A 20125-nucleotide genomic window follows, 5' to 3' on the forward strand; every position below is an offset into this window, starting at 1 on the left:
CAAGGTCAAGAGTCCGGATGAAGGGTCTTGTCCAAAACGTTGACTCTCCCTGCTCTTCTAATGCTGCCTGACCTGCTGTGCTTTTTCTAGTTCTATAGTTTATTCAAGTCTGACTTTCCAGCATCTGCACTCCTCACTATCTCCATATCTGGATTAAGTGAGCTTCCATTTCTTTTCCCATTAATTATCAATGCAGAAAAACACATCTCATCCCATTGTCAGTTGACAGGGGCTAGGGTAACACTGTAAGACTCACCTGGGATTAAAAGTGTTACATTGCTGTCCATCCATAAAGACGTTTTGTGAACATTTCCACTCTCAGAATTTCCAAACACTTTCTGTGAGAACTGTCGTGTTAAAAGTAGCCTACTAAGAAAACTATCCTCAATGCACTTACAAGGACCACATGCAGCGAGCAGACCAGGCTGTCCATAGAAGTCCTGACAATCAACTTGATGCTGCTGTTTTGTTCAACGCAGGAAAACATGAACTTATTCGAGATGCCTTAGCATATTTCAGATAGATGATAGATAAAGAAGCAGAAGTAGTGAGAGAGAGGGAAAGAGATAAATAGTTGGATAGAGGAATAGATAGCGAGAGAGATAAATAGATAGTGACAGGGATAGATAGACAGATAGTGAGACAGAGATAAATAAGTGGGGAGAATGATAGAGCAAGTGAGAGGGATACAGTTGGACAGAGGGATTGACAGAGAGTGAGTTAAATAGATGCACAGAGGCTTAGATAGAGATAGACAGATAATGAGAGACAGATGTGGATGAATAGAGGGATAGATAGAGATAGTGAGAGAGAAATAAATAAGTGGAGAGAGGGATAGATAGAGAGAGAGACAGAAAGATAGATGGATAAATAAAGACAGATAGTGGGAGGAGTTTAGAGGGATAGATAAAGATAGAGAGATAATGAAAGATAGAGATAAATGGAGGGATAGAAAGAAAGAGACAGACAGATTCCTGGGATGGTGGGACTGATGTACTGCGAGAGAATAAGGTTGTTTTACAGAAATTTTATTCAGGAATGGACAGGATAGATGCAGGAAGTATTGAGGAGGCAGAGACGCTGCAGAAAGATTTAGACAGGTTAGGAGAGTGGGCAAACAAGTAGCAGATGAAATACAACACAGGAAGGTGTGAGGTCATCCACTTTGGTAGGGAGAATAGAGGCATGGACTATTTTCTAAATAGGGAGAAAATTCAGAAATCAGAAGTGCAAAGGGACTTGGGTGTCTTAGTCCAGGTTTCTCTTGCAGGTTGAGTTGGTAGTTAGGAAGGCAAATACAATGTTGTCATTCATCTTAAGAGGACTAGAATATAAAAGTAGGGATGTACATCTGAAGCTTTAAAAGGCTGTGGTCAGACCACATTTAGAGTATTGTGAACAACTTTGAGCCCCATACCTAAGGAAGGATGTATCTGCCCTGGAGCAGGTCCAGAGGAGGTTGACGAGAATGATCCCAGGAATGAAAAGCTTACCATGTGAGGAATGATTGAGGACTTTGGGACTCTACTTGATGGAGTTTAGAAGGATGAGGGGAATCTAATTGAAACTTACTGAATACTGACTGGCCTGGACAGAGTGGACTTTGGGAAGGTGTTTCCACTGGCAGGAGAGAGGAGGACCTGAAGGCACAGCTTTAGAGTAAAGGGAAGACCCTTTAGAACAGAGATAAGGAGAAGCTTCTTCAGCCAGAGAGCGGTGAATCTGTGGAATTCATTGCCACAGAAGGCTGTGGAGGCCAGGTCATTAAGAATACATAAAACAGAGATGGATATGTTCTTGAATGCCAAGGGGTTCAAAGAATACGGGGAGAAAGTGGGAAAATGGGGTTGAAAAACCTATCAGCCATGATTGAATGGCAGGGCAGACTCGATGGGCCGAATGGCCTAATTTCTGCTCTTATATCTTATGGTCTTGTGGAAGGATGTTCTCTATGACTGGGGAGCCCAGACCAGGGGTTGCAGTCTAAAGATAAGGGGTAGGCCTTTTAGGACTGAGATGAGGAGAAATTTTTCCACCCAGAGACTGGTGAGCCTGTGGAATTCTCTCCCATAGGAAACTCTTGAGGCCAAAGTATTGAGACTTTCAAGAGAGATATAGATATAGTTTTCAGGACTGAGGGCATCAAAGGGTAGTGGGAGATAGCGAAAACAGGGTACTGAATTGAATGATCAGCCATGATCATTTTGAATGGCCAGAACAGGTTTGAAGGGCCAGATGGCCTATTCCTGCTCCAATATTGTATATTACTTTGTTTGTATATGACAAAACACTGTGCAAAGGCAAGCTGTTCCTTTCTGTGAGTGCAATCCAAGTAAATACAGAATTATTTCATTCCACAGAATGAAGTTTTCTGCCAATGTAAAGAACCAATATGCTTATTGCAGTGAGCATGAAGATCACAACAGTACAGCTTGACATAATGAGTCCAATAATTGATGGATGCCAACTCCTCGACTTACTGCAACATCTCTCTGCATTTCTGTAAATAAAGAGCTAATGAAAACAAATATCTTTTAAGCAAGAAATTATTTGGTTTTGCAAAGTAGTAAAGCATTCCAAAGACATACTCAGGGTTAAAAATGGTGACAGAAGTCACTGAACAAAATGAACCTCTACATAGTGATTGCTTTCAAGATGGCGGCGGAGTCAAACTCCTCAGTCAGAGCTCGACTGTTCTGTCCATTCCTCTTTTGTTTTTTCTCTTTTATTTCCTCTTTTGTGGTTTCCTTCTTTCTTCCTGGTGATGTCCTGAATTTCTGCACTCAGTACAGACTCAGACTCTCAGCCTCAGCCCAGACTCAGTGTGGTGATCTCTTGGCTCAGAGTGGTGTCCTCTCAGCCCATCATGGTGACCTCTCAGCTCATTATGGCTGTCTCCTGGCCCAGCATGGCGGTCTCTTGATGGCTTTGGTATGATGGTCTTTCGGTGACCTGGCTTCGCTCTTTCTCGTCGGCCTGGCATAGTGATCTCTTGGACCAGTGTCATCTCAGCGTGGACTTCCAGCTTCCAGATGATTCCAGAGTGGTCTCCCAGCCTTGAGAGTCTTGAGGTGATGTCCAGCACAGTCTGGAGTCAAGGCTGGTGTGGACTAGAGACTGGGTGCTGCGTGAACTGGGTGGGAAGGACTATTATTCTTATATTTTTACTTCTTTATTTTTCTGATTTATTCCTATGATCTACAATGCTAGGCATCTTATTTCCATTTTTTCCCTAAGAATTTAAACTTTAGAATCTGCACCTAGGTACTTTTGTACCTAAGATGGAGTCGTAAGTGGAGACGTCTAAGCCTTTCACTGTACTCATCTGAGTACGTGACAATAAAGGTAATTCTATTACTGACACCATTCTATTCTTTGCAGGCAGCAAACCAGCTTTGTACATCCTGTTTACTTGCATAATTTCTGCATCCAGCCAGTACTGGACACATCAGTCAGGGACCAATTCCATAAGTGGTGTCAGCACCACTTAAAGCTGGCTTGCGAAGGAAGCCCGCTAACTCTTAAATTGGTGCTGGGAGTTGAGGTTGAAGAGAACCTGAACACAGAAGAATAGAACATTAGACAACAGAACAGTTACAAGGCATTTGACCTCTGTACTGGGAGCTTTGGTGAAGGAGGAGGAATGAAAGACAGATATTGCTTGATCATGGTCAGAGGGCTTATTAAGAGGCAGTCCATGGAGTCCTGGGGAAAGGGGGCTACTGAAGTCTGGAAGTTGGTCTTCATTGTAAAGGATTACCAGGGAATGGTGACAGCTGTAGGGAGTGGACCTCACAGTGAATAGGAGGCAGTGGGAGTCTCCAGGATGGGGGATTCAAACAGGTTCCACTAATTCTGGCCATCACTTGGGCTAGTGTCAAACAAGGTGCATGAACATTTCCAAAGATATGGGCTGTGGGGTAAAGCTTTTGTTATATTCTGTTTCTCTTTACCCTTATTGTGGGATGTGGGCGTCACTGGCTGGGCCAGCATTTATTACCCATCCCTAGTTGCCATTGAGAAGATGGTGGTGAGCTGCCTTTTGGAACGACTGCAGTCCACCTGCTGTGGGTTGACCCACAATGCCATTAGGGACTGTGCAGGGTCCACAGGGCTGCTTCAGCAGTTGTTCATTTCCGGTGCCTAGGTCAATGCCAGGTGATCCACCCAGTTTCATTTCTTTGAGACTTTGTAGCGATTGGTACAACAGGATGGTTTGTTAGGCCATTTCAGAGAACAAGCGAGAGATAGAGAGAGAGAGAGAGAGAGTTCTGCAGATGCTGGAGAGTCAGAGTTGAAACGTGTGGCAATGGAAAAGCACAGCAGGTCAGGCAGCATCTGAGGAGGAGAAGAGTCAACATTTCAGGCATAAGCTCTTCATCAAGGCCATTTCAGAGAGTAATTGAGAGTCAACCACATTGCTGTGAGTCTGGAGGCAGATGCAGGCCAGACCAAGTGAGATTGGCAGACTTCCTTCCCTGAGGGACTTCAAAGAACCAGATGGGTTTTTCCAAAAATCAGCAATGATTTCATGGTCTTCACTACTTCTTAATTCCAGACTTCTTTTTATTGAATTCAAATTCCACTATCTGCCATGACAGGGTTCAAACTCTTGGGGCCGGAGCATTAGCTGATTTTTCAGGAGCGATAATACCACTAGGCCATCGCCTTTCCTATTAAAGGGCTATAGGAGTTGGGAGGTCATGCTGCAGCTGTTTAGCGCATTGGTTAGACCACTTTTGGAATACTGCATACAATTCTGGTCTCATTCCCATTGGAAGGATGTTGTGAAACTTGAAAGGGTTCAGAAAAGATTTACAAGGATATTGTAATGATTGGAGGGTCTGAGCTATTGGGAGAGGCTGAACAGGCTGGGGCTGTTTTCCCTGGAGCGCCAGAGGCTGATGGGGTGACTTTGTAGAGGTTTATAAAATCATGAGGGGCATGGATAGGGTAAATAGATGAGGTCTCCCCCAGGGGTGGGAGGAGTCCAGAATTAAAGGCATAGGTTTAGGGTGAGAGGGGAAAAAGGGACCATAGAGGCAACATTTTCCACACAAAGGGTAGTGCGTATTTGGAATGAGCTGCCAGAGGAAGTGGTGGAGGCTGGTAAAGTTACAACATTCAAAAGGCACCTGGACGGGTATCTGAATAGAATGGGTTGAGAGGGAGATAGGCCAAGTGCTGGCAAATGGGACTAAATTAGGTTAGGGTATCTGGTCAGCATGAACAAGTTGGACCTGTTTCCATGCTGTACATCCCTATGACACTGTAGCTCAACAGGAATGGGGTGGTAAGGGTGGGGAGTGGAGGATTGCTGGACGCTGAAAGATCATAGGATTCACAGAGGTGGCAGCAATCGGAGCCAACATCTTGAGTGCCTCCTTATCATGTCAGGTAAGCGAGTGTAACCAGGACAAAGAAGTGGCAACTGATGTTTATATTTATCAGGAAGGGCATCCCAGATAGTGCGACCAAATACTGCATTGTCTAGGTCAAGGGGCCTGAGGTAACTTAACTCAAACCTGTTACCAGGATGAACTAACTGAGTTTGGACTTTGTCTAATAGGTTGTGATTCTATTGGTACTCTGGCAAGCAACTCCTATTTGGTGCCAAGGACACGTGGCTATGTTTGCAGCCCTTGCCCTGTTGTGTTGCTAAGCAACTGCTTTGTTATCCATCTAGCTGTACATTGAATGTCTTTGGCTGACCACACTTTCAAAGAGCCGATACATTGCAGGTCCTGCAGACTGTAAGCAGCAGTCAACTCAGACAAAGCACTAACATCACATGGTGCTGAGGTTAGGTATTTCTTGAGGCTTTCATCAGGATATTATGTCCAAATGTCGTGCAGTGAAGTCCCTCAGCTGGTTGACAGGATACCCCGTGCACATTTCCATCTTTTAATCCTTCAATTTTCCAGACTAAGCATGAATTATCCTGAAATATTTGAGCATCCTCTGGAAGAACAATGGAACTGTAAAAGGCAGACTGGTGAACTATGAGAGAGAGAGAGCAGAGATGTGTATAGCCATTGTGAAGCTCCCAGCCTTGACTGACTACGTGTTCCCTTGAAAACTGATACATGGAATGAACCTTTGCCTCCAGAGATATGTAGAATCATCAGTAACTTTGGATTCTCAGCCATAGGTGGATGCAAATCTGGGATTAGTACAATCCCTACACATAGTCCCAACGGAATCCACATTAACTTGGCCGCGGTCATCAAAGTCACACAATGTCTGAGGCTATCTGCAGTCAAGGAGAGGGTGTGAGATTGTAAAGAGGTGAGCAATGCTGACTTCTTTCATCCTTGGGAAGTCTGAAGAGGCTGCTCATCTCTCACAGTGGTGTGATTTAACCAAGTCCCACAGCGAAAACTATGCCACGGCAGCCATTTTAACACAACAGTGAACGTATAGCTACAAATTATTTATGATTACCCATGACGTCCATGCATGGTAGTGCCTGGAGAAAACAGAAGTGAACATGTTGGCATAGATTGGCATGCACAGACATTTGTAGTGGCTGCACAGATGCACAATGTCAAGGGAGCATCGTTTTGCTATTTTTCAGGAAAGAAGACTAAAAAGCTCAGTTACATCCTTAATAAGGCTCAATAAAGAGTGGATTTGTGTGCACCAGGACTCTCACTCAGCAAAACACTTGAACGGAACAGGGGATCATTGCTTGCCATGTATTTATTTTAAGCCTTCAACATGATAAAACATTGCAAAATGCTTCACCAGGAGTACTATTAAGTAACCATTTGTCTCTTGGTTACATAAGGACGTGTTAGGCTGATGACTAAAAGCTTGGTCAAAAGGGTGAGTTTTACCAAGTGCCTGAAAGGAGGGATGGGAGGTTGAGAGGCAGAGAAATGTAGAAAGGGAACTCAGAGCTAGCTACACAATGGAAACCATGACCATCAATGGTGGAGTCATTCCAATCAGAGGTGCTTGAGATGCAAGAATTTGAGTGCAGATATTCAGGAGTGTTGTAGCACTGGGGAGTATTACAGAATGGGGGAACTGTGAGGTCACGAGGGATTTGTAAACAAGGAAACTTGTAAAACCAATGCGTTGCTTCACAGGGACCGAATGTAGATCAATGATCACAGGAGTCCTCCCTTTTGTTCTTCCTTACCTTCACCCCTTTCAATGGTATAAAACCCATTACATTTCCACCTTTCTCAAGTTCTGAAGAAAAATTCTTTCCAACTCAAAACAGGAACTCAATTTCTCTCTCCATCAATGCTGCCAGACCAACTGAATATTTCCAGAACTCCCTGCTTTTATTTCAACTTAGCAGCATCCAGATTATTTCATTTTTGCAACTGCTTCTCAGGGGGAAATAAATGAGTCATTAAATAGATTTAGTTACCATTTGGTCATTCAGGTATGTAGCTATTTGGTACCTAACATAGTTTATTAAGATCTGGGATAATCGAGAGAGAGAGAGAGAGAGAGAGAGACAGAGAGATTAGCAAATCCAGAGGGTCAAGAAACTGAGTAGGGTTGAAGCCTCACTCAGTGATAATTATCATTAATGAAGAGTGAATACAATTATTATAGACATTATAATAGAATGATTGCATGATTCATTAAAAGACCACAAGGAAAACAAGCTCCACATTTTTCCAGATGGAAAGGAAAGGGTAAAAATTATGACCACTGATCTGCATTTTAAATGAAATTGAAAAACCGGCCTAAAAATAGCACTCACGCAGGCATGCATTGTAATTAGTTACCATGGTGCAATCAGCAACTCATTTATCCAACTGTATTAAAAGTGAACTTTTCAGCATTTTTATCGGACACATTTGTCATGCTGACAGCACTTCAATCTGAGGGGCATCAGACTGCAACTTAATGAGGATTCAGTTTACCTGCAGGGCTAAAGGTTTCCATCTCACATTCTTCAGCAGAGCAGGGGCAGAAGTGAGTGTGTTCTGTGGTCGTTTTTTCAAAGTCAATATCACCCCATTGGGATCCTCTCTGAGTGCGTTTACAAGGTTCTTCAGCTGCCAGCCCACCTGGAATCGAGAATCCAGAGACAGAAAGATGCAAGCTAGAGATTTAAGTTTTGCTGGATTGTACTGAACTTAAGTATTGCTGGAAAAAGATTCCATTTTGTTCACCTTAGTCATCAGGACAATTTGTAAGAAATACCGATTCAAGAGGAAATCTGACATTTACGTTGCATGTGGGGACAGTGCTGTTGGTTGGCAAGTGAACTCTGATTGGTATAGGTGTTGCCATGGAGAATGCTCCAACAAATGATGATTGACAGTTAACCACAGTTTGCCTTTTTGCAGCAATATTTAATTTTCTGAACCAAAAAATTATACTCAATTGGAATTGAAAAAGCATGCAACCAAATAAATGTTGGTTAAATAGATTTGGTAAAATAAAGCAACCTCAAGCATATATTTAACACTGGACTAACTATAAAGATGCAAAGAGGGTGAAGTGTTTGTCCCTATTATATGAAACATGATGATTACAGTTCAGGAAGGCCATTTGGTCTATTTTAGTTCAAAGGGATCCTGGCAAGCCTCCATTGTTCCAGCTCAATGGTCCTCAAAGCTTTGAGGAGATGTCTTCCTGTTTGTCTATTGAGAAGTATGTCCCATAAGTTAGAGAGATCAGTCACAATTACACTGAAAGTGATTGGCAGCTTGAAATCCTCAATGGGGTGGATAGAGTTTGTCGTATATGGAGAATGGTGTTATCCAATGTAACACATTCTGAGCAACATCAGATTATGTAATCGAGTGTTACAAAGTCCAAAGTGTGAAGGAACGCCTGAAGGAGACCTGGGAGCTGCCTGTTCTGCCCATCAGGATTGAGAGGTGAAAGTTACGCTGTCCAACAGGGGAAAACAGAGTTATGTTCAAGGCACTAATACTCAAGCAGAGAGGGGGGGGGGGGGGGGGGGGGGGGGGGGGGGGGGAGGCGGAGAAAGCATGGATTGTCGTTGACTTTACAATTTTCTCTCATGCCATCTGATTATGTAATAACTGATGTGTTAATATGCTGATTTTCTTTAATATTTGGTAAAAAAAAAAGTTCAAGTAAGTTGAATGGACGTTTTCAAGGTAAGCTGTTACTAGAAATTCTGTTAACTATCACTAAATAGATAAATATATTTATGTCATCAGAATAAAATTTGTATGCATTTCCCTTATGTACACCGTTGTCTATCATTGACCTGTATCACGAAAACATACATGTGAACAAAGGGGTCACCAAGGAATTTCATCCCTTCCTTATTCTAGATGATGAAAAAAAAAACAGGATATTTTCCTTAAAACTTCAGGCCACTGAATTTGAAAGGTGACTCTCGAGCAATCCAATCAAAGAAACAAGAATCAATCAGATGTCAGGAGCAAACCACTGGGCTTGATTCCACATTCTAGAACCATCGGTACACAGTTATTTTGGAATGATATAATCACAATGAATGAGTCAATTTCATCACAAAAGTTTCCACTACACAACTGACTGAACACTTCTAAACCTATTTCATGACATCAGCCAAAATATGATTGAGTGATCAATACATTAAAAAAAATTAAAAAGGATAGCACATCCTTTGCCAGGATGTGCTTTTAGTTGTGGTATCACTCCTTTCCCCTAAATTCATAGCCCAGCATGGGCCACCTCACCCCAGCATGTTCTCATACCCTTGGAGTTCAGGCCTAACTCAAGTCTGGCTGGTCACTTGTGGCCTGATGCAAAGAGTGAACAGATAGGTGCAGCAGACCAACTGAATGAGCTGAGGACTTCATCCTTCCCCAAGGCAAACTCCAATCACTCCACACCCACTTCTTCCCAAGGTTATAATTGGTCCAATAACTCGACTGTTTCCTCTTGTTACTCCCTCCACTGCTCATTTACCAACTGACTCGAACTTCACATGCCAAGACTGTTTCACTTTCCTGACACCGATTTCTATGTAACTTTGTTGTCCACATTTGATCATGGCTCCAATCATTTGAGCTAATGTTCCAACAGACCAAAGAAATTGTCAGAAACACGGGGACTGACATTCCTGTCTCCATGCCAGGTGCATTATCTCCCCCTACGTCCTTTCCAACTATGCTGATGAAATATTGAGTGAGATGACATTGTATCATCAACTTGAGGTCATCCAAAACAGACAGAGGGTGAACTAATGTTGGAACCATTTTGAAGTAATTCTGTAACAAGCTACCAAGGCTTTTTGATAACCCAGTCATCTATAATTTTTTCATTTCCAGCTGCATTTTTTGGGTGTTAGATGCAATAAAGTTTGGGCGTCCTTAATATCAAATATAACGGAGTGGCACAAGGGCAGAATCCTGCTTCTGAGTCAATGGCTGATTGTATTATTAGGTTCTGCTGAGCCAGTTGGCAGCGTCTGTATGCTTATGTTTAAAGTCTTTATTTCACCTTTTAAAAAAACCCAACTAAAGACGGATTCAAAGAGCAAGAAGCTCTTACAATTCTAACTGTGACTCATCCCCTGTTGGTGACATTAACCCTTTGTCACATGACATCCTGGTTTACGGTGCAGATTGGTCACAGATTGATTTTGTTTCTGTCGAGCTGCACAGACACTAATGACACTTGAATGGATAATCTCAGATAGCTGGGGCAGGAACAAATGGGCCCCTCAGTTTCCATTCTGCCTCTCACCCCACGGTAAAATGTAACATTCAAACCACAAATCCACTCCAGGCAATCAGAAAGGGTGAGAAACTGGCAGAAAGGGAAAAAAAGAACAAAAGTTTGATGGACCCAGATTGGAGAAGTGTACTGTCACTCCAGTCACACAACTCCATGGTTCATAAAACTTAACATTAACTTTTTCCAGTTACCAAGGTAACTAATTAGATACCTAATCTCTATCAGATTTAAAACAAAGGATCCATCAACCGAGTTTCTTAATAAACATATATATTAGCTTATCAAAACAAAACTTAACCAATAAAGATGCAATAATGATTAGCATACACAGTAATATAGAAACATAAATAGTTATCTCTCCAAATATCCCCAACACACATATACTCTGCAGCAAAATAAAAACAAAACTTTCGCTAAAGGGTTATTCCTTAATGTAAAAGGGTGAGGCACAGACATGTTCTGAAGTCTGTTCTCTGATCTTCTTGCAAGAGAGATCAAGTCATTAATAAATGTGATAGGCTGCTTTAATTTGTTTGATGACCTCACCTTCTGCCAGGTGTTGGGATTCCCAATGAGCTGCCACCTCATTCAAAGTAAAGTTGAGAAAGGGGAAACACATGATAAAGGGATTGTTCGATCTTTGTTGGCAATGTTCTTCACGATCTCACAGCTGACTATGAAATTTTAGTAATTTTATTCCTGGTTTGACTGTCCAAGACCATTTTCTCCACAATTTGTTCCTTTGGAGATACTAATTTGAAGTCCAGAATAACTTCATTGCAAACAGTCATGTGTACAACATTAGACCAATCATTAGGATGCTCAATCCAGGGGCTTTATTCCTTTGACTACAAAAATGAGAGTGACTCTACAAAGATGTGAGTGATGTCCCAGCCAGTAGAAAGTGGGGCAGCCTATTATATAGACCACACATTTTTAGCCCTCGCCCCATTTGGGATGAGCAGAGAGTTCACTGAATGGGCCTTTCAATCCTAGGTATTGTTGCCCTAGGACATTTCTGCCACAACACATGTCCTACGTCCTTCAAGTATTTCCCGTCTCTCTACAAAATCTTGGCTGGGAAGCTCCCAGGCTTACATCTTTGCCTTGTCGTTAATGCTGCATTGCTAAAGGACCATACCACAACAAACAGGCCAACTGAGAACATGGAAATCCCAATGGTACAGCTTAAAGACTCCATAGAATGTATCAAGGTGACTGGGTTAGTTCGAGATTGCTCCCGCTATGTTGAACACTGGTTGAAGTTAAATGTAAAATGACAATTCTTGACGGATTCAGTTTTTGTTCTGAGGAGCAGAAAAGACAGGAGGAAGGGATTGAGGAAACTGGGGCCGTAACCAAGGGAGAAACAGTATCTAAGACTGGAGAAGTAACTCCTCACAGATTCCTTCTTTATAATTTTCAAGGGTGATTTCATTTTTATTTGTCACCTCCTTCATTGATCCTTTTACAGGTTCTCTGGGGCCTTTTGAATTTGATTGTTAACCCCATGTATACTGAATCTTGGTGTTAAACACCCAACCACCCGAAGAAAAAAGATGTAAAATACTCTTTAGAGCATGGATTGGGACTCACAGAAGAGTTCACTCAAACAGCTAGCACAGACACAATGGGATGAATCATGTACAGTTGTTTCTACAATTCTCAGATTAACTAAATAGGCCAGGAAAACCTGAAAACCAACAGCAAGGCATGTAATCTCGACTGGCTCAGGAATCAGATTACTGAGGCTACGGATGGAAAGGGGATGTGGGAGTTTTTTTCGTACAGTTTCTTTCAATGTCAATTGAGCTGCATCTGGTCAAAAGATGTTATTGCACCTAATCAGTTCCTTTTGCTGAAAAGGGTGGATGTGGTTAATCTACAAAAGGTACCTGTTTCGGCTTAACAATTTTTGCCAGTCCTCTTCATCTTAAGAAGAATCAAATTCCTTTTACAGTTTAAGAAGTCAATTAAAATGTGGAAACATAAATTACTCAGTGTCCACTGTCTGACATGATATTCAATTAGAAAACTACAGTTGAAACTTACTGGTAGCCTTGTCAGTGATTTTAAGTCATGTTCTGGCTGTGGCAGATTTACACTGAAATAGAAACATTATATTTTGGCAAAGTGTCATTTTTGTCGAGCTTTGTGGGGTGTAGCTTTTCATGAGACTTAGTGAGATTGCTCATGCTATCATTCAAAACTCACCTCATTAATTACCTACCATAGTTAATGGGAGGTATTAACATTAATCAGATTAAAACATAGAACATAGAACATTACAGCGCAGTACAGGCCCTTCGGCCCTCGATGTTGCGCCGCCCTGTCATACTAATCTGAAGCTCATCCCACCTACACTATTCCATGTACGTCCATATGCCTGTCCAATGACGACTTAAATGCACTTAAACTTGGCGAATCTACTACCGTTGCAGGCAAAGCATTCCATACCCTTACTACTCTCTGAGTAAAGAAACTACCTCTGACATCTGTCTGATACCTATCTCCCTTCACTTTAAAGTTGTGTCCCCTCGTGTTTGCTGTTCACATACTTGGAAAAAGGCTCTCCCTGTCCACCCTATCTAAACATCTGATTATCTTGTATGTCTCTATTAAGTCACCTCTCAACCTTCTTCTCCCTAACGAGAATAGCCTCAAGGCCCTCAGCCTTTCCTCGTAAGACATTCCTTCCATACCAGAGAACATCCTAGTAAATCTCGTCTGCACCCTTTGCAAAGCTTCCACATCCTTCTTTTAATGCGGTGACCAGAACTGTACACAATACTCCAAGTGTAGCCTACTAGAGCTTTGTACAGCTGCAGCATAACCACCTGGTTCCGGAACTCAATCCCTCTATTAATAAAGGCCAAGACACTGTATGCCTTCTTAACAACCCTGTCAATCTGGGTGGCAACTTTCAGGGATAGATTAGATTCCCTACAGTGTGGAAACAGACCCTTCGGCCCAACCAGTCCACACCGACCCTCCGAAGAGTAACCCATCCAGAACCATTCCCCTCTGACTAATGCACCTAACACTATGGGCAATTTAGAATGGCCATTTCACCTGACCTGCACATCTTTAGACTGTGGGAGGGAACTGGAGCACCCAGAGGAAACCCAGGCAGACACAGGGAGAATGTGCAAACTCTACAGAGACAGTCACCCGAGGCTGAAATCGAACCTGGGACCCGAGTGCTGTGAGGCAGCAGTGCTAACCACTGAGCCACCGTGCTGCCCCAATGTTAATCTGATGCTAGTCTTGTCCAGCCTAAGGCCAATTTTCCCATGCTCCAAACCTGAAAGCACTCACTGCTGCCAGAACATCCCATCACACACCATCATCCCTGGCATGAACTCCAGGGACTTGAATCATTCAACCAGCCAGCACTGGCAATCTGGGGTTGGCCATCACCAACAAAACAATGGCACAGCAGCCACAAACCAATGCTCTCAGGACATATAAGTGCAACAGCAGACACGTCTTTGCATATATAACTGCATACTTCCATTCTTATCACAGGTTAAGCTCCAAGCCATACAACTTATCAGTCTGTTGCCACACGCCACTTGAGAAACCCCTCCTAATCACTGCTGCCCTTTCCCCACTGCCCATCACTGCCCACATTTTACCCACTCTGACTCTATCTGGCTGGGTGGGGATGCCTTATGAGGAGAGATTAAGTAATTTTGAGGATGATAATTTCTGTTAATAGGCCTCGTTCAGATCATTTGCAGGAAGATCACCTCAATGTCAGGAAATCAGTTGGAAAATGCAACATTCTGGTCTCAATGTCAGGAAAGGTCTCAGTTCCCTTCTCACGCCACTCTTCCACTTCTCTTGCCATAGCCAACATCGTTGAAGGTCTGGGAATGTTCTGCCCAGAGAATTCACTTTAGTCCTTATTTCAGCATCTAATGTTCTGCACAATCACAGCCATCACTTTGCATATTGCAAGGGAAAATGAATGCCCTGCTTAGCAATTCCTTGAATTATCCCTTCCTCATGAGCTAGTCAAGCTAGAAGGTGTCAGCAGGGTGATCAATCGGAGGGAGCAGTCCAGTTTCTGCAATCCTGTATCTGCATGTAAGTGTTACTGGGCTCTGTCAAATCAGCATTCGGCTGGGAGGTGGGTGCCATGTGTGACAGGAAGGGTGCCTATTAAGGCAGATGAAGCAAGTGCCCACCCTCTTTCTGCCACCATGCCATTACATCAGTGGAAAAGGCACAGCACCAGCTCCCTGTCCAGAGGTCAACTGAGCTAATGACATAGCCCATTAAGGGATCTCTTCCCAGCACGATTAGCACTTTCCCATTAAACACTGCAGCCTCTCGGCAAGCTGGGATTGGACAGAAGAGTGGAATCTGGGCACTCTCTGAGCCACAGACAGGTCCTGGAGTGGCAATGGCTGCTCCCACTCCCAACAGCAAAAAACCCTCCTCACCTCTGTTCTGGTCTTTCAAAGAATCCCTCCAATGCAAATAGAGGCATTTGGTCCATTAATTCCATACCGATCCTCCGAACAGCACCCCACCCCACCCTATCCCTGCAACCCCACATTCGTTATGACTAATGCACCTAGCCTGCACATACCTGAACACTACAAGGCAATAACACTACAGTATAGCCAATCCACCTAACCTGCACTGTGGGAGGAAACCGGAGCACCCAGAGGAAACTCATGCAGATACAGGGAGAACTCCACACAGACAGTGGCCTGAGGCTGGAATTGAACCCGGGTCCCTGGTGCTATGAGGCAGCAGTGCTAACCACTGAGCCACCGTACCAGCATGAACCATTTTGTCAGCAGTCATGCTACAAATATAAAACTCAGTCTGGTGCACGACCAGCAGACTTGAGATCCCTGGAAGAAAGTAAGCATTCTCCCTTGCCCAGCTATTCTGCTGTCAGGTACAGGGAACAATCACTATCATGACTGAAGTCAGCTGACACAGTAGAGGCTAGGCAATAAAACTGGGAACCACTTGCTCCAAGTGATTCAGTACCACATCAGGACATACACACCCCTAACCCTGACCTCTCCCACAGAGGCTCCTTGTGCTCAATTACAGCAAGAAAACCCACATGTATCAATGTAAATTCACTAACCACCCTCAGCACCTTTCAACCACCTCTGGGACAGCCCACCCCGGTACCCGCCCGGAGTGACAGCACTGAGGACAGCTAGCCGCCTTCTGGCTCTTGGTCTGCCCCTACGTACCATTGAGCTCTCACCCACCCCGATGGTAACACACATGTATCAATGTAAATGGGAAACATTTGTAGATTGTAGACAGGTAGGAAATCCCATGGATCTTTGAGGCTTGCCAGACTTAGACTGCAGACACCCACTGCACCACCAATCCATTTAGCATTGGCTTCTGGTAGGTGAAGCTTTCTGAGTGAGATAATTACCCTTTAAATATAGCCCCCACCTCCAAAAGCATTGCACTGTCCAACCTATCTAATCCTCTGATTATCTTTAGCTTTCATTTAAAGAGTATATTTAACTGCTAATTTAAAAAAACCCTTTAAATGAAAGCTAAAGATAATCAGAGGGTGAGATAGGTTGGACAGTGAGAGCCTTTTTCCTCGGATGGCAATGGCTAGCACGGGGGGACATAGCTTTAAATTGAGGGGTAATAGAAATAGGACAGATATCAGGGGTACTTTCTTTACTCAGGGAATAATAAGGGCGTGGAATGCACTGCTTGCATCTGTAGGAGACTCACCAACTTTAAGGGAATTTAAATGGTCTTCGGATAGGCATGTGGACGAGAGTGGAATAGTGTAGGTTAGATGGGCTTCAGACTGATTCCACAGGTCCGTGCAAAATCAAGGGCTGAAGGGCCTGTACTGTGCTGTAATATTCTATGTTCAATGTTCTAAATACCAGTCCTGTGTTACCCAATGTAAGCGACTTCTGATAGATAGCCAACAGCAATCTGGAGTGCCGGAAGTGAGAAAATCTATTTAGGGCATGTGGTCAGGCCTGACATAAGCAGTCTCACTTATATTAAAAATACAATTTCATTCATCCAGCTATTCTAATCTTGGAAAATGTTTCCATTTTAAAATCTCTGTGTCAGGGTTCTCAACACATCAAAGTTCATCAAATGTGTAAAGGCACAGAGCAGTGAAGGATTCACATCCCAGCTCACACCTCTCCGAAGAGAAGGATGTAGCCATGGCAATGGAGTTCACTGTTCAGAAAGCATCACTGATTTGTGACTTGTCAATTCACTGTAAGCTAGTGGAATCCTCCATGCATAAAATTACAAAGCAGTCTCTTTCTGTTTCGTCAGTGTGTCACAGGTTCTTTACCGAGACAATGGAATGCAAATGTGCTGAAGAGCCGCTCCTGTGTGCTGTGTTTCACTGTTGTCATCTCCAAAAGAAAGTTAATGCATGAAACAAGAATTGGCAGGAAAGAAGACTGGTTAACATTGACTTCAGCTCAGGCTCTGCACCAACAAGGATGAACACTCTGGAAGTTAAAAGGATTTTTCGATTTAAGGAGGTTGGCTGCTTCTGGTATAGTCAGCTTTCATTTCAAATGTTCAGAAATGACAATTTGATTTTAATCTCTCATGGAGTTCCTCAGAGTTAGCTGAGGATATTTTGATTTATAGCAATAGGAAAATTTGTATCTTGCGAGAGATAGCTGACGTACAGTCACTGAACAAATCTTGATTCCATTTTGATTGAATGGTATTCTGAAATATTTCCTGAGATATTGCTGTTTGAATTCAGTGATGTAACATGGGAAAGTGGAAATTAGTGTTCTTTATTTTACATATAATTCCATAGCTATGTGTTTATTATCTCGCCCTGACTGGTTATTGTAGTGATTGTAATCAGGTTAGCCAGGTGGACCTCATAGAATATGAGTTCCCTGATTGAGCTTGTTAACCCAGTCCAATCAGAGAGCCCTGGCTGACTGATATAAACAGGAGTCCCAAAACAGGAGGTGAGCACTACCACACTTAGGTGGTAGTGTGGGGGTTAAAATAAAAAAATATATAAACAGGAGTGTCCCCCTTCACTGTAAAAAAAAAATAAAAAAAAATAAAAATAAAAACAGGAGGTGAGCACTACCACACTTAGGTGGTAGTGTGGGGGTTAAAAAAAAAAATAAAAAAATAAAAAAAAATTAAATAAACAGGAGTCCCTACCCTCCCCTTCACTGTTTTGATCACACAGCACTGTCCCTTGATGTGAAGGGCAGTGTTTGTCACTGGCCACCCAGGTGTTTTCCTATCTTCCTGGTGGTGGAAATTGAATAAAGAATGGTGCACTTTGTGTCTTCCACTGTGTCTCACACCTGCACACACACACCATGGGTGCTGGGGATAAAATAAGCACTACCGCACTTAGAAGAAAAAAAAGAAAAAAAAATATATATATATAAACAGGAGATAATGTACAACTGTCACTGCTGTTGTCTCTAAAGAAAAAAAAAATAAAAAAAAAATAAACAGGAGTCCCTACACTCCCCTTCACTGTTTTGATCACACAGCACTGCCCTTTGATGTGAAGGGCAGTGTTTGTCACTGGCCACTCGGGTGTTTTCCTATCTTCCTGGTAGTGGAAATTGAATAAAGATTCGTGCACTTTGTGTCTTTCACTGTGTCTCACACCTGCACACACACACCATGGGTGCTGGGGATAAAATAAGCACTACCGCACTTAGGTGGTAGTGTGGGGGTGAAAAAGAAAAATAAATAAATAAATAAAAATAAACAGGAGTCCCTACACTCCCCTTCACTGTTTTGGTCACACAGCACTGACCTTTGATGTGAAGGGCAGTGTTTGTCACTGGCCACCCGGGTGTTTTCCTATCTTCCTGGTGGTGGAAATTGAATAAAGATTCATGCACTTTGTGTCTTTCACTGTGTCTCACACCTGCGCACACACACCATGGGTGCTGGGAAAAAAATAACCGTGTGGGGGTTAAAGAAAAAAAAAAGAAAGAAAAATAAACAGGAGTCAGGCTTGTGGGCTACCCTGCACGCTGTCGTCCCAGGGAAGAGGACGGGCTGTCCTAGAGGTGGCCGGAAGGTGTGCCAGGATAGCCCACTGGCCGGATAGCACATCCGGGTGGGTGAGAGCCCAATGGTATATAGGGGTAGACCAAGAGCCAGAAGGCGGGTAGCCGTCCTCAGCGCTGTCACCTCGGGCAGGTACCGGGGCGGGCTGCCCCAGAGGTGGTCGAAAGGTGCTGAGGGTGGTTAGTGAAGCCGGAAGGTGGGTAGGCCATCCTGACCACTGTCTCCCCGGGCAGGTACCGGGGCGGGCTGTCTTAGAGGTGGTCGAAAGGTGTGTCAGGGTGGATCGAGAACTGGAAGGGGCATGGGGTGGACCGAGAGCCAGAAGGTGTGTCGGGGCGGGCTGCCTTAGACTGGTCGGAAGGTGGGAGGGACGGGGGCTTGCTTGGTCTGTATTGTCTGCACTTTTTTATGTAACAGGATTGTCTTATGTATAAATGCCATTGTTGCTGTATTTTCATATTTGAAACTGAGATTTGTGGTTTGTCCTCAATTCCCTGTAAACTGGTTGAACGGTAGGGTTTGGGGCCTAGCTTTGCTGCTCCTCTCCCTTATAAAATTGCTGTGGTATACAGCTGTAAATGTTAACTGTTTTTCTGTAACCTCTTTTGTAATTGTTTAATAAAATTAAAAGAAAAAGGAGTGTCAGGAGGTCTGTTCGCTCTGACAGCTGGCTCTGAGGAAGCTGGATCAGTGTCAAGCATTATGCATTTATCAATAAAGGGTAACTTCGTGACTGGATACCAGTCTCTGTGGAGTTATTTCAATAATAAAGCTCAGAAACTGGATCATATGGCATTTCAATGTGATTATGTTTCTTGAGATCTTCTGTCCTCCAAACCATAGATTGTGGTGTCAGGATATCAGGAAAATCCCTGTGGAAAAGTTGCCCTATGATATTTATCAGTTCTGGATGAGAAGGGAGTGGAGAGGGGGAACCAGGGCCCACTGCAACAACAACAGTGTAGAGCTCTGGTAGCTGAAAATGTGTTGTTGGAAAAGCGCAGCAGGTCAGGCAGCATCCATGGAACAGGAGAATCGACGTTTCGGGCATAAGCCCTTCTTCAGGAATCAGCAGATTCCTCACCTTCATTCCCCTACGCTCTCGGATGAATGAGTTCAACACACGGCGTGACATCGAACAATTCTTCCGCCGCCTTCGCCTCCGTGCCTACTTCTTTAACCAAGACTCTCGCCCACCCTCTGACGACCCCTTCTCACACCTCCAACACACCCCATCCACCTGGAAAACCCCACACCCAGCTCCAGCCCCACACCAGGTCCTAGCTCCCAGCCCTGCCGTGTTTTCACCATCCCTCCAGACCTACCCCTCTCTGAGGATGAAAGATCAGTCCTCAGCAGAGGCCTCACCTTCATTCCCCTACGCTCCCGGATT

General features: G+C 43.6%; 1 protein-coding gene across 2 annotated transcripts in view; it reads right to left on the reverse strand.

Moving 5' to 3' along the window:
• si:ch211-26b3.4 (connector enhancer of kinase suppressor of ras 2) overlaps positions 1–20125 on the reverse strand; it is a 576848-nt gene that overhangs the window by 250676 nt on the left and 306047 nt on the right. For both annotated transcript variants that reach the window (XM_043704404.1, XM_043704405.1), the window contains exon 9: positions 7890–8036. In XM_043704404.1, coding sequence (XP_043560339.1) covers positions 7890–8036 — 147 coding nt within the window. The remainder of the gene's footprint in view (positions 1–7889; positions 8037–20125) is intronic.

Source organism: Chiloscyllium plagiosum, chromosome 15 (genome assembly GCF_004010195.1).
Source record: "Chiloscyllium plagiosum isolate BGI_BamShark_2017 chromosome 15, ASM401019v2, whole genome shotgun sequence".
NCBI lineage: Eukaryota > Metazoa > Chordata > Chondrichthyes > Orectolobiformes > Hemiscylliidae > Chiloscyllium > Chiloscyllium plagiosum.